Genomic DNA, 15,346 nt, shown 5'->3' with positions numbered 1-15,346 from the left:
GCAAGAGTACTAGAGTGGGTAGCCATTCCCTTCTTTAGGGAACCTTCCTGACGCAGAGATTAAACCCATGTCTCCTGCATTGAAGGCAGAGTCTTTGCAACCTTAACCACCAGGGAAGCTTTGAAACTATCACTAAAATGGATAGACCCCTAGTCAACATCATCAGTAAAAAGAGAACACACAGATCATCAGAATCATGAACGAATGAGGAGACTTTTAACCCAGAGATGCAACATTGTTGGGCTTTTGGTAATCAGTCAATACAATTCATGATATCAACAAATGTAAAAAGGATGATAATAAAAATATGATAGTCTCAACAAATGCAGAAAAAATGATCAGCTCTCACCGTTTCCATTCAACTTTGTACTAAGTCTCTTAATTATGAATAGTTATTAGTTATCCAAACCAGAAAGGAAGAGGTAAAATCATCTTGACTTACAGGTAACATCATTGTCTATGTTAAAAAAAAACAGTCCTTAGGACTCTACCGAGTTACATAATATGAAGTCAATTACATTTCTACATAATAGCTATTGATAGCAATAGAAAAACTTCCATTTATCAGAGCATCAAAAATGAAATATTTAGAAATAACTTAATAAAATATATATAGGTACACAAAACTACAAAATATAACTGAGATAAAATAAAGAAAGCCTAAGTAAATGCAGAGATAGAGCATGATAACAGATTGGAAGACTAATAGTGTTGAGATATCAAGAGCAAAGTCCCTCGACACAAGCAAACTTCAGGTATCTACTGTATGATGTCTGTTAACATCCTGTTAGTCTAAGAGGGTCTCAAGGCCAACATCAATGAAGTGAGAATATCTACTCCTATGAGGATGACGGGGAGGAATATAGTGCCAAAGTATAATTTGATTTACCACAGTGTTCACTGAACATTAGTGATATTAGTATCCCTAGGACTTTACATGGGAAATGGCTTTTGAATGATCACTAAATAATGTCCTTTTAGAAAAAGTATGCCAAAATATTGCTTTATGTTTCAACTTGAAAGGCTCTGCTTTTCCAGAGTCGTAACTAGAGAGTCATAGCCTCAGCAGACAGGGATGACACTACTTCATCCTCATCTCTTAAACATCACTATAGTCTCACTCTGGTTCCAAAAGGAGCTACTGTAGCGGCTGAGCAACAGCACCAGAATACGACTGTTCTTGCTAGGAGTGGGAAATTGCCATTAGTTTCTTTCTGTTTTCTATAGAGTTGAGGTATGGCGGTTGGGTTGAACATGTATAAGAATATAAAATAAGCCTAATTTATTCATGTCCCATAACTCCCCCTAAATACCTATTCTGTAGAGTCCCTTCTTTCTGTCCCTTTAGATTTAGTCAACTTACTGATACTCCTTGTCATGTTTAGATAATAAAACCAACTTCAGCCTCCTGAAGAAGTAAAGGCTGTAATAGTAAAGAGATGAATATGATCACTTTCTTCTCTATTTTCCTCAACTAGAGCTTTTATATTCCTCCTCTGCTCACTTTATTGCCTCTGGACTCTCCAGGGTTGGACGAAGGGTACTATCTGGGGAAGAAATAAAGAAGAGGAGAGAAATCCTAACATGACTGGTACTATGTTGAGTTGGTGTCAAGACTATAAAGGGTCTGACAGTTTATCCTATTTGCAAGCTAACAAGTCAGCCCCCCCCCCCCACCGCCCACCAGTTTCATGGATGCTGCTGAAGACACAAGACTCTTGTGTCAAAAACAAAGGACTTTGTGGGAGTTTCCTGGTGGCCCAGTGGTTAGGATCCTGGGCTTTTATTGCCATGGCCTGTGTTTAATCCCTGGACAGGGAACTGAGACCCTGCAAGCTTCACAGTGCAGCCAAAAAAAAAAAAAAGGCTTTCCTAGTCATAATACAGTAAAAAGCATGAACCTTATATTTATGTCAGCTCTCCCTGTCCCCCAAGCCCTATGGAGGCAATGCAAAGTGGCCTGGATGGGTGGTATATGGGCAACAGGTTTGTGTCACAGCTGAAGAAACCTAAGTTTAGGTAATACCAGTCTCTTATAATGGACTGCAAGCAAATCTGACCAACTATTGTCCCAGAAAGAAACATAGTACTGGCCATCCAAAAATCTGCCCTCTTCTCTAGTGGAGTTATGGGATATTAATAAATTAGAGTTGTTTTCTATTCTTATACATGTTCAACCCAACGATTACACCCTAACTGTACAGAAAACAGTAAGAAAATAAAGGCAATTTCCTACTCCTAGCAAGAATGATTGTATTTTTACTAATACAACATTGTAAATCAACTATACTCTGTCTTCCATGATACAGAGATCTCATCACTTGTATCCATTTTTGGATCTCAGGGCTTAAAACAGAGTCTAGCTCAACAGCATCAAAGAATAGAAGGATGGAGTTTGGAAGGATGTGGAAGGTGGCCATGGTGTCTGGAATCAGGCAAAGACAAGAATTGCAGGAAGCAAGGCCCCCCGGGTCTGGCTAACCCTGCCCCAGCTCCCATTTTTAAATGTTCCAAAACACCTGTGTCCTCTGGTTGCAGAAAAGCTTTTGTTTTGTCAGAAGGCTCCATCCATATCCTACTCCTCCGGCTTTTGTTACTCCCAGGTAAGGACTGTGGCCTCCACCTACCAGTTTTCTTCTCTGTGCTTCTCTACCAACCCACAATGTCCCCCTTGGGTAAATTAGCTGGTTGGAATCAAGTCTGCCAGCTGCCTCATTTAGGTGTAAGCATTCTAGAGATCTCTTGGACAGCAAGAAGATCAAACCAGTCAATCCTAAAGGAGATTAGTCCTGAATATTCATTGGAAGGATTGATGCTGAAGCTGAAGCTCCAATACTTTGGCCACCTGATGAGAAGAACTGATTCATTGGAAAAGACTGATGCTGGGAAAGATTAAAGGCAGGAGGAGAAGGGGCTAACAGAAGATGAGATTGTTGGATGGCATTACCAACTCAATGGACATGAGTTTGAGCAAGCTCTGGGAGTTGGTGATGGACAGGGAAGCCTGGTGTTCTATACACCATGGGGTCACAAATAGTCAGATACAACTGAGTGAATGAAATAAACTGAGCTGAACTGATTCTAGAGATCAACAAAACACAAAAAAGCCTATCTTCTAATATATATTTGTTGAAGGAATTAATAAAAAAAATGACTTTCTGGAACCAGATCATTTGCATCATGTTCTCATGCATTTTCTCCACCTAGGAAACCAAACCCTAACCTTTCTGCAGAGAAAGGATGTCTAATTATCTCAGGCTAATGAAAGACGCATCCACTCTGGCACTGTCTTCATATACACCGATATCACACACCATCCAGTAGGAGAGCAAGCTCAACAAAAGAAGAAACGTAATGCAACATTCAGGACAGAGAAGGAAAAGGTTTTGCTTTATTTCAAAGAGTTATTTAATTTCTAATCAAATCTAAAACTTTGACCATCCGAACAATTGGCAGCTTAAGCGCCACACAGAAAATACTGGATCTGATTCTGTTTGGAGCAGTCAGCATGAAATGTAATGAAATTCAAAATAGACAGGATACACATGCTCCAGAGGGAAGTCATTAATACCCATGAATAATGATAAAGCAAAATACCATCTGCCAGGATAATGTGGCAAATCTTTTTAAAATTCCAATTAGCCTATAAACCAGAAACAGGGTACAAATATGCTCCCCTGGCCATGTGAGATCATGTGTCCTTGACGTCTCCATCGCTTTATATGTAGACAAGAATGTGAGTGATGGAAACATTACCCATATATGAATACATTTTGAAGGATATGTGCATTATTCTTTAGGGCACGGATGCTATTTATGTAACTGGGTGGAACAGAATGTTGTAATCTGCTAATTAAAGCCACATACATATTTTCACATATATTTTAATGATGAGGGCAAAAAATTGTTATAAACACAGTACATTAATTTTGCTGTAACGGTGGTTGGACTTAATCCTTATATGTATTTGGAGTCAGAGATAATGAAGCATTTCTATTGCCTTGTTATCCCAAGGAAAATTGCCTAGTTTATGATGGCTTCAGATATTCTAAGCCATTTTCCTGAGCTGTATTTTATGAAGCACATAGCTATTAAAATCATAATGTCCATTATTAGAACTGTAGTACAGCCTGAAAGAAACTTTTATATAAATGCACAGAAGAGTTTTATAGGCCAGCTTAGTTTACCACATGTCTTTTGAAACATTTCAAGAAGCAAAGCAACCTACTTCTGAATACTGACATTTCTTGGTAACTGTTTCTTTTCCACGGTTCATTGCAAACAACACTGGAATTAGTATATTTGGAATTCTTAATCCCAGTGTTCTCATTACTGAGTTATATGATTTTTAGAAATCACATGGTTTCCTCAGCTACAAGCCTTTCCTGCCTCAAAGCACTACTGTAAGATTCAACATAAGTAGAGGTAACAAGGATCTCTTGTTTTAAAACTTTCCGAAAGTAAAAGTCATTTTTATTATCATGACTGCCTGAAGTAGACAGAACTGCCTGCATTAAATTGAGAGGTAGAATTATACATTGAAAAGGAGAACAAAAAGCTCTCTGGGCAGGCTTGGAGCACTGATTTGATGCTAGATTAGTCAGCTATTGTTTAATCAGCCGAATTATTGTTCCCGAAGATCTGTTTCCCTCCTGGGGCTGAAACCAGAGGCTGAGCCAACACCTAACCTGCAGCCAAGCTCCGTTCAGCTTTAACTCCAAGGAGGTGGGCTTTAGTCTGCAGGCTACCTGAATGTGGGCAATAAGGACTTATTTTGGAATAAGAAGTATATTACAATTATTAACAATATAATCAATTTCCATTATCCACGAGTTGAAAATACGGTGTGTTGTATCTTTTTTTAATCCCTAAAGTCTTTTGTTTCCATGTGGTTCAGAATACAAAACCCACATCTTCCCACACGTATCACATCACAGCGAGCCATGTGAGGCAGAGGAAACCCGAGCAAACTGCAGGTAACCAGTAAAGCAGGTGATTCACATGCAGACATTCAAGAATTTATTGTGACAATCATATGAAGCCTTGGGCTCAACGTCAATTTATTTCTGCACTCTTTATCACAGCCATTTGTTTTCAGGAATCTATTCTACAAAACATTACTATATGTCCACAAGGATGTATGTGCCAGGATGTCTGTGAAGTCATTTAAATAGCAAAGGATTAGAAACTATAAATCTATCTACAGAAAATGACTGCATAAATTGTGGTATATGTACACCATGGGATACTATGCAGTTGATAAAGAATGAGGGAGGCCTATCTATATATACTTCTGATAGAGCTCTCTAAAAGATGGCACTTAAAGAAAAACCACTGGGACTTCCCTGGTGGTCCAGTGGGTAAGACTCTGAGCTCCCAATGGAGGGGGCCCCGGGTTTGATCCCTGGTCAGGGAACTAGATCCCATACTTGCAACTAAGAAGTTCACACGCCACAGCTAAGATCCAGTGTAGCCAAAATAAATAAATATTTTAAAACCAAATAAACATGATGGACTCTGGTGATAAAGATGCGTCAGTGTAGATTCATCAATCGTAACAAAGGTGCCACTCTGTGGGGGAGGATAACGGTGGGGGAAGCTAAGTTAAGCATGTGTTGGGGGAGAGGGTATGAAGGAAATCTGTACTCCTGCTCAATTTTGCTGTGAATTTTAAAATACTGTTTTTAAAAATGAAATATATTTTTTAAAAAAAAGAAGAAAGAAAAAGAATAAAGCACATTACAAAGCATTATGTAAAGTACAATCCCATTTAGGTAAAATATAAAGCAGATGGGCACATGTGTATGTATATAAGCAGATGCACAAAAAGGGAACTGAAAGGATAAAAGAAGACACACAAAAATATAATTCTGCCTCTGAGAAATGGGGAAGGGACAGGGAAGTAGATGTAGTCAAAAAAGACTTTAATCTTTTATTTTATGCACATCTACAGTGTTTGAATGGTGTCCAGGGTCAATGCAGTCCTATATCCCATGTACAGGCAAAAATGCACAAAATGCTACTATAACAAACAAAAGACAAGGTCAAAGATGAGCCAGTGCCAGTCAACTTTAAGCTAAACACTGGGTCTGAGAGCTAACTCAAATAATGTTTACACTTTTCCACTAATTTCACTAAAACCATAATACAGAGTCCTACTGGGACGTCACTGAGAAAGTAAATTAAACAGGATTGTTTTCATTCATACTGTTAAACTAAAGACAAAAATGCTAAAACCTTAGCATAACTTTAAATTATATCATCTCATTTATTGAAATATAAAGATCTTCATTTACATGTTTTAAAACAAAAACAATGAATAGGGGCATCTGTAATACAATTGTATTGGTAGACCCTTCCTACCGAGTTAGTTCTTGAACATTCACCACACCACTGTTTTGGGAACGTTTAGGTATTTTTCTCTTTATTATTTCTAAAATATAAATTTTGGACATTCAAAAGTGCAACAGTTAATGTGCCTGTGGGGAATATCACAGTTAAAAAAATATAAACAAAGGCAGTGATACAGCTTGTCATAAATGTTTTGGCAGTATTCTCCAAGTCTATATAGAAATACATATATACATATTGATGTATAACATCACTTTATCTCACGTCCCTCTTCACAAAAATAGGACCATTTTGTACAGATTGGCAGACCACATTTTAAGGACATCATCAATCATTTTTTTAAAAAATCACAAATTGTGTTTCTCAGTCCAACTTTGATTGTCTTCATAAAAATAGACAGCACGAAGGGTTGACAACTTTTCATCTGGGGTCTTTGCAGGAGGCCAAAAAGGAAACAAATCTGTGATACACTGAAAACATTACTTAAGAAAAAAAATGCTGCCATATAAAAACTAAGGTGAGAGCATTCATTAGGACTAGAACCTGCTGGTCTGAGAATTTTCATCCAGCCCCATGATATCATGCAAGATTCAAAGGACATCAAAATGCAAAGCACCAATAAAAGGAGGCGGTATGAGGAAGAGGGAAAGGGAGTGATCAGCAGAGTGCTTGAGCTGTGATTCTAGAAACACAAATGTATTTCAAGTCTAAGTGGCTCTACAGAACCTCATCAGGTTTTCTTTTAATCGGCCAATCTGGCTCAGTCTTCACGCTTACCATGAGAAAGGTGGGGCTTGCATTGAGATTACACCAGTAGGTAGTCAAGTACCTTGTTATTGCTTCTACATCTCCCAAAGCATCACCTGCCAGGAGCACACACAGTGATTGCGGTAATCACAGTCCATGTTTCATTCATAGGGTGTCAGCAATTAAGTGGTATTGCAAAGAATGCCGATGAACCCACAATGACCAGTTTGACAGTTTGGATGGATGTGACAGTTTGGATGGATGTGACAATTTGTCCTCCCATCTAACCCCGATATATCAGTAAAACTTAAAAAAAAAATTTTTTTTCACTAAAATATTGACTTGATCATACAGAGACTTGGTACACTGAATCGCATCATTTTTGTATATGCCTTTTGAGGGGAAGCTGGCGGGGAGAGAGCTCAGTTCCCCCTAAGCAGGGAGAAGATCTGCCAAACCAAGATTTGGCTTGCTCAGTCTCAGCAAGGATTGGAAAGTAAAATTAAGGGTAGCAATTACTAGATATAAGGCATTAAATGTCGCTGACCCAAAGCCACAGATTTAAATAGTAGGCTTCTTCTATGGTTGATCTCTAGCCCAGTTCCTAATTTCAAATTATTTCTTCCCATGGCAACTTCCTGTCATCTATGCTGGTGTTCCCCAGATCTGGCTGATCAGAACAGCCAGGATGTTTATAAAAACACAGGTCTCTGCTCCCCTAGAACTGATAATTCAGAATCTCTGGGATGGGGATGTAGAATCTGGTAATTCTGGTTGCCAGTTACATATGGTGACCAAGGGTCCGGGCTAAGGCACACAGCACCTTCACTGAACAATGCCTTTACTGTCTCAGGCTTTCAAACTATTTCTCCTGAGGGTAAGAGACAAAGGAAGGGAGCTCCAGTTCAGGGCATCCTTCTGAATTTTTCCTGAAAAATTCACAAAATTAAAAATATATACATGTGTTGAGATGCACCAGAATTATCACAAGGCATGAACAAACCTCTGCAAATCCAGTCTTTTTGCTGATAAATACCTTTTCCACTGGGCAATAACATGAGAAGTCATGTTAGGCAAAGACTCCTGCCTTAATATTGAGGACCTTTAGGATCTAGGGGTTTTATTTATTTATTTCAAATCTCATTACTTTAAAGGGCAGTTAATTGTTTTTAGTACAATGGATTAGGGGACCTACTCAGTACAGTTAAAAACTCTGACTTCCTGGAAGACACTACTTTTGTTTTCTATGTTCAACTAAATTTCATCCACTAAAGCTATAACCATATTTTACAGAGAAAACGTTATTTAATAGAATGTCAAAAACTGTCAGACTTGTCACCTATTTAGTAAGGATTTTTTTTAAATTGTGCTTTTTCTGTAGGGAAAACATGTTACATATCACACATTTAGAATTACTGATAACAGTAGTATTATTATAAACGTAGATTACAATATGAGTTGTTGGGCTTATAAATGACCCAAACCTAATAAACAAAGTTGGTTAATTATCCTTTATCTCCTCAACACTAAAAAAAAAAAAAGCAAAATGCTATAGTACCAGTACCTTTTAAGGTTCAAAAGTGGTTTTGCATGTACTTCACAAGAAAGTTCAACAGCAGCTGATACCAGGTTTCAAGCAGGAAGTACATGGATGGACTGAGTGGTCTCTCCAGAAGTCCAGAGAAGTTAATACAAATCAAAACACATCCTTGGTTAGAGTTATTTACATAATTACAATGCTGGAGTTTTGTTGCAGTAAAAGTTGTGTCCGTTGGAATCTCACCAATGCCCTTGAAACACAAAGTCCATCTTCCCTGGCCCGTGATTTCCTTGTCCATCTACCTATAAAACTTCACACACCAATGAGATGCTACTGAAACACTGCCAGAGGCAACGCCAAAAAAGTTCATTTCAAAATATCCCAATCATTCATCTTTAGAAGGCTCCCAGAGGCCATTGGCTGGGAACTTCTCTTTATACACCATCCAAGTCCTTCTCTCAAACTTTGCATTGCAATAAAGTGGTTTTCTTAAAAGGATCCAAGGTGGGTCCAGGAGTGGAAGTCCTGCCCCCTCCCCGAATCTGCCAGTTACAGGAAGCTGTCCTCCACCAGATCCGAGGAGTCTATGCCAATGTCGTCCATCATGTCGATGTCCTCGATGGTCTCATCCTCTCTCTTGATGAAGGTAGAACTGCTGGAACCTGTCTCAATGGCACTCTCTTCAGAGGTCTGTGAGCTAGAAGAGGGAAAGAATAGGAAAAATCACAATCAGACCAACTTACAGTGGTGTTTCCAAGGTGGCCTCCCAAAGGCAAAGGAGCTCTTCCTGTGACATCCTTTGGCTTTCAAATCCAGGCTGCTCAGCCAGGCATGATTCTTCCACCAAGCCAGAAGCAGCCCCCACCACTGCAGTGGGCCACATGGTCATTTCAACTTCCCTTCTCTTCTGCCAAATCTTCCAGAGTTGCTAACAAGCTATGACCATTTCTACTCTCCCTACTCAACTCCAGTGGAAGAGAAAACAAGCAGTGCCTGATCAAAAGGCCTGGGGAAGAAAAAGCAGAGGGATGAAATCTGGGGCAAAGTTCAGCTGAGTCAGTCACTTACTAGCCCTGCAACCTCCTGAATGTCCAAACTGTGATCTCAGGATCTCACCCCATGACCCAGGAATGTCCTCCTTATACATCCAATCCCCTTGAGTCTTGGAAGTCCAGGTGAAGGCTCTTTACTTACTAGAGGAGCATCTGAGAGGGGAGTTTTAGAGTCAGAAAGCATGAGTCGGACACGACTTAGCAACTGAATGCACACACACACACACATATGCAACCCAATGGACTGCAGCCCACCAGGCTCCTCTGTCCATGGGATCTCCCAGTCAAGAACACTGGAGCGGATTGCCATTTCTTTCTCCAGGAGATCTTCCCGACTCAAGAACTGAACCCAGGGGCTTCCCTGGTGGTCCAGTGGTTGAGAAACTGCCCTGCAAGGCAGGAGACACTGGTTCGATCCCTGGTCCAGGAGGATCCCATATGCCGTGGGGCAGCTGAGCCCGTGTGCCTCAACTACCAAAGCCCAAGAACCCTAGAGCCCATGCTCCACCACAAGGAGAGGCCACTGCAGTGAGAAGCCTGTGCACCGCAACTAGAGAGTGGCCCCCGCTCCCTGCAACTGGAGAAAGCCTGCACGCAGCAGTGAAGACTCAGCACAGCCATAAAAAAATATTAAAAAACTGAACCCGCATTTTTTACGTCTCCTGCATTGCAGGTGGATTCTTTACCATTGAGCCACTGAGGAAGCCCACATGTATGTATACATATCATATATATGTAAGGCAAATGTGATAAAACGTTAACAACAGCTAAATCTAAGTGATAGATGTAATCTTTCGATTTTTCTGGATATTTAAAATTTTTCACAAACACTTTTAGAAAATATTCTTTAGGGCCTCCAGATTGTCACTGTCACCTGGCGCCGCGCCTTGCCTTCTCTGAACTCCTACTATCTTATCGGTCTCCTGCCTTGTATTGCTAAATTTTTCTGTATCTCTTTTAGCTTCAAGTGGGCTTTCCTGGTGGCTCCGGAGGTAAAGAATCTGCCTGCAATTCAGGAGACCTGGGTTCAATCCCTGGGTCAGGAAGATACCTTAGAAAAAGGAATGGCAAGTCACTCCAGTATTCTTGCCTGGAAAATCCCATGAACAGAGGAACCTGGCAGGCTGCAGTCCATGGGGTCACAAAGAGTCAGACACAACTGAGCAACTAGCACGTTCACTTAGCTCTAGCAGATTTTCATCTGCTAACAGGCAGGACTGTGGCTTCCCCTCCCCATGGCGGGGCTATAAGCACCGCACTCCACACGTTACAAAAGCCCTACCACAGGCTGGGCAGCCACACCACAGGATGGAGTCTCCCATACGCACACCAAACTGGGGCTCTCGACCCTTTCCACTGTTTCCTGGCCGACAGGCCAGGCTGGACCCTCATTCTTTCTACCCTCCTTTTCATATCAGTTTCCAACCAGAGGACTAAGTCTGGCCAATAGAAGCCCACAGGAAACGGCCTGCTGCCCTCTACCCCCAGGCCCCTGTGGCCCAGAGAGTTCTTAGAACCGACAGCGCCACTGGACTGAGGATCCCTTCACAAACCCTGACACGGGCCCTTCCTCAAGACTGAGCTCTTGCTCAGTTCCCTGCCTGTACTTCATCCTCCCCACCCCCACTCCCACCTTGGTTCTAGAACCTCACTGTGAACCCCAGTCCACTTGGCTGGTCTTAATAACTATCCAGTCCTGGCAGGAAGCCAGACCCAGTTCCTGGGACCTCAGCCAGTGGCTGGAGTGTGGGCACAGTCTTCTACTGAGACTGAGCACCACACCATCCTTGCTGCTCACTGGGCTTCAGGGTGGTCCTGCTGCTGATGACTGCCTTTATTTCTGATTCCTGAGTCACAGTATCCACCTTGTAGGGCCTGGCTCCTGATAGGCTCTGACCTAGCACCCCCAAGTCCTCTGAAGCAAGGCCCTGTCTTCCAAAGGCTCACTCACCATCCAAGGCCAAGCCTCCTGTGCCTGGGGAAGGACTTCCACAAGACCACCATGCTCACTCCTGCCTGCCTACACAGAGAGCATTTCAGCTTTTACGGGTTGAATTGTATCCTGACAAATTCCTATGCTGAAGTCCCAACCCTCAAACGTGACCATATGTGGAGACAAAGCCTTTATGGAGATTCTCAAGTGAAGTCATAAGGATGGGACCCTAGCTCAGTAGGATTGGTGTCTTAAGAAGAGGAAGAGATGCCAGAGATGCACACACAGGAAAAGCTCGTGTGAAGACAGTGATAAGGTGGCCATGTACAAGCCGAGGAGAGAGGCTTCAGGAGAAACCAAACTTGCCAACACCTTCATTTTGAAATTCTAGCCTCCGAGAGTGGGAGAAATAAATTCCTGTTGTTCAAGCCCCTTCCTCTGCGGCACTGTGTTATGGCAGCCCAAGCTAAGACATTCCCCATCTCAGCCCACTTGTCAGGACTGGTCTCACTGACCTAGTACAGTCATTCGGGACATTGTGTGATTCAAAGACGACCAATAGGAATAGGTGCTAAATTCTGAAGTCCAGCTTTGTGCAACCCCCCAGGACAGTTCCTGGCATCTTTCTAATGTTATTTATCCCAATGCAATTTTCTAACTTTGTTTAGAAGCAGAACCCTTTTTTATAGTCAAACTATTCAGATTCCTCAAACTCAGTGTAACCAAACAGATGACAGATCTGGGGTAAAGTGCTCCAAGACACTCCTTTCTATCCCCATGAAATTCTACAAAAACTACCCAAAGTTTGGAGAAGCACTGCTTGCTAAAGGAATACAAACACATTTAAAAATTGTTCTACGCAGAGGATAAATAGAAAGGTAAGTCTGACAGGCGACTTTCCCCCCATCTCCAAATCTCATGTGTGAAAACAAAAATAATTTTATACTTTTAAAATTACCTGGTGCATACAAATAAACAAGGTTGTCTATATCTTACATCTGAACTGGTTAAGAAACCACAATTATAAGCTTCCAAAATAATAATGCTATGTGCTTCTGCCTAAATATTTATATGTAGTCAACTGAATGTGGAAGAGACACAAATATCCTGAATGAAGAAGGGAATAGAGAGAAAGAGAGAAACTCATAAGCAACTTGGACCTTGATCCAAGGGCCACTATCACCACCTTCTCCTGCCTCTGTCCAAGGGTTATGGAAAGAGAGAAAGGAATCAGAGCGTGGCCTCTCCATGTGGACCATGTGAACCGATGGTTCTGGTCGTGGCTGTGTATTAGTATCACTTTGGTAATGAATTAATAGGTCTAGGTACAATCACCAATGGCTGCTATTGTCTTAAAAGAGAGACAACCATACAGTATGTACCTCCTGTACACAGCATCACCTTTGCAGGAACTTGACAAAAATCTACTCAGTCAGATCAAGCCTCTAGACTACTACCAAATTATAACAAATATAGGAGACAAAAGCATATGATAAACACACAGTAAAGCAAGCAGAAAAATTCTGAACGTGGGAGTGGGAACTCTACAGGCAAATGCTCTGGTTTTTATACAAATAATATTCCAGGGGGCAAAAAGAAGCAGGATGAATGTATAGCTCTATCAATCAATGGCAATGTGTTGTGCGACTCTTATCTGGGTCTTGAATAGGACAAACCAAATGTAAAACAGTATTTGTGAGAATCAAGGGAATTTGAACACAGACTGAATATCTGATGCTCTTCACTATTTACTGTCAATTGGGGGGCGGGGGTGAAATTATGGTACTGGAGCTGTTTCTAATAACCATGCTACTGCTACTGCTACGTCACTTCCGTCGTGTCCAACTCTGTGCGATCCCATAGATGGCAGCCCACCAGGCTCCCCCGTCCCTGGGATTCTCCAGGCAAGAACACTGGAGTGGGTTGCCATTTCCTTCTCCAATGCATGAGAGTGAAGAGTGAAAGTGAAGTCGCTCAGTCGTGTCTGTCTCTTAGCGACCCCATGGACTGCAGCCTACCAGGCTCCTCCATCCATGGGATTTTCCAGGCAAGAGTACTGGAGTAGGGTGCCATTGCCTTCTCCATCTAATAACTATAGTTATTTTAAAAAACAGAGCCCTTATTTTTTTTGAGATATATGCTGAAATATCACGGATGGAATGATATGATGTCTAGGATCTGCTTTAAAACAATCTAGAGGGAAGTGATGGAGTAGTTACGGCTATACAAGTTATGCAAGCAGACTGGTCATGAGTTCAAAAATGTTGAAGTTGAGTGATGGGTACTTGACAGTTCACGATTTTACTTGAATCATGCATGTTAGAAATCTTCCATAATACAAAGTTAGACAGGAAAAAAACACAAATCAGCCAGAGAGTACTTGGGCCTCACTGAGATTACAATATGTTGGTCCAGGCGAGGATTGTATAGCAGTACTTTTCAAATCTCCCCAGGAGGTCCCAGTATGCAACTAGGATTAAGAACCACCGACATAGCATCAGATAGCCCAGTACAACCAGTCTCTCAACTTATCAGTTCCAGTGACTTATTAAGAAACCAGCAAGAGAGGCTTATATTACTTCAATAATCACAACTGCTGTGCCAATTTGATCAAATTACCTGAGGATTTAGGTCAAAGGTTCTCCATCAGAGAAGTATGTTCCTCCCTGTCCTACACCTCCACCAGCTCAAGGGGGCAAATATAGGCAGACATTGGTCTTAACAATATTTTTTTGGATCTGTCTCCTCAGCCAAGAACAAGAAAAACAAAAATTAAAAAATGGGACTTGATCAAACTAAAAACCTTTTGCATAGCAAAGGAAACCATCAATAAAATAAAAAGGCAACCTACTGAGTGAAAGAAGATATTTACAAAAAATATGTCTGATGAGGGATTAACAACCAAAATAAATAAAGAACCATACAATTCAACATCAAAAACACAGTACAATTAAAAAATAGACACAGGACCTGAATAGGGATCTTTTCAAAGGCATACAGATGACCAACAAGCACACGAAAAGATGGTCCACGTCACTAATCATCAGAGAAACGCACATCCAAACCATGAGCTCTCGCCTCATGCCTGTCAGAATGGCTATCATCAAAAAGACAAAAAATAATAAGTGTGGCAAGAATATGGGAAAAAGAGAACCCTAGTACATTGTTGGTAGGAACGTAAATTAATGCAGCCACTATGGAAAACATCATGGAGGTTCCTCAAAAAATTAAAAACAGAACTATCATGTGTGTGCTAAGTCACTCCAGTCGTGTCTGACTCTGCAACCCTATGGACTGTAGCCCGCCAGGCTCCTCTGTCCATGGGACTCTCCAGGCAAGAATACTGGAGTGGGTTGCCATGCCCTCCTCCAGGGGATCTTCCTGACCCAGGGATCGAACCCATGTCTCTTATGTCTCCTGCATTGGCAGGTGGACTCTTTACCACTAGCGCCACCAGGGAAGCCCCCCATAACTACCATATAGTCCAGCAATTCCACTTCTGGGTATTTATCCAAAGAAAATGAAAACACTAATTCAGTCAATGTTCCTAAGAGCATTACTTATGATAGTCATGATATGAAAGTAAGCTAAGTGCCCATCAACAGATGAACGGATAAAGAAGATACAGTACATTTATATACACACAATGAAACACGACTCAGCCATAAGAGTGAAATCTTGCCATATGCAGAAAAACAAATAGACCTGGAAGGTACTTTGCTT

At 41.3% G+C, this 15,346-nt stretch overlaps 1 protein-coding gene across 5 annotated transcripts in view; it reads right to left on the bottom strand.

Annotated features, from left to right (window-relative positions):
- Window positions 1-6,244: 6,244 nt before the first annotated feature.
- PDGFRA (platelet derived growth factor receptor alpha) overlaps window positions 6,245-15,346 on the bottom strand; it is a 51,217-nt gene continuing 42,115 nt past the window's right edge. For all 5 annotated transcript variants that reach the window (XM_060417114.1, XM_012179972.4, XM_004009830.5 and 2 more), the window contains one exon: window positions 6,245-9,335. In XM_060417114.1, coding sequence (XP_060273097.1) covers window positions 9,188-9,335 — 148 coding nt within the window. In that variant the 3' untranslated portion in view covers window positions 6,245-9,187. The remainder of the gene's footprint in view (window positions 9,336-15,346) is intronic.

This window comes from Ovis aries, chromosome 6 (genome assembly GCF_016772045.2).
Source record: "Ovis aries strain OAR_USU_Benz2616 breed Rambouillet chromosome 6, ARS-UI_Ramb_v3.0, whole genome shotgun sequence".
Taxonomy (NCBI): domain Eukaryota; kingdom Metazoa; phylum Chordata; class Mammalia; order Artiodactyla; family Bovidae; genus Ovis; species Ovis aries.
This window is presented reverse-complemented; position numbering and strand designations above follow the sequence as displayed.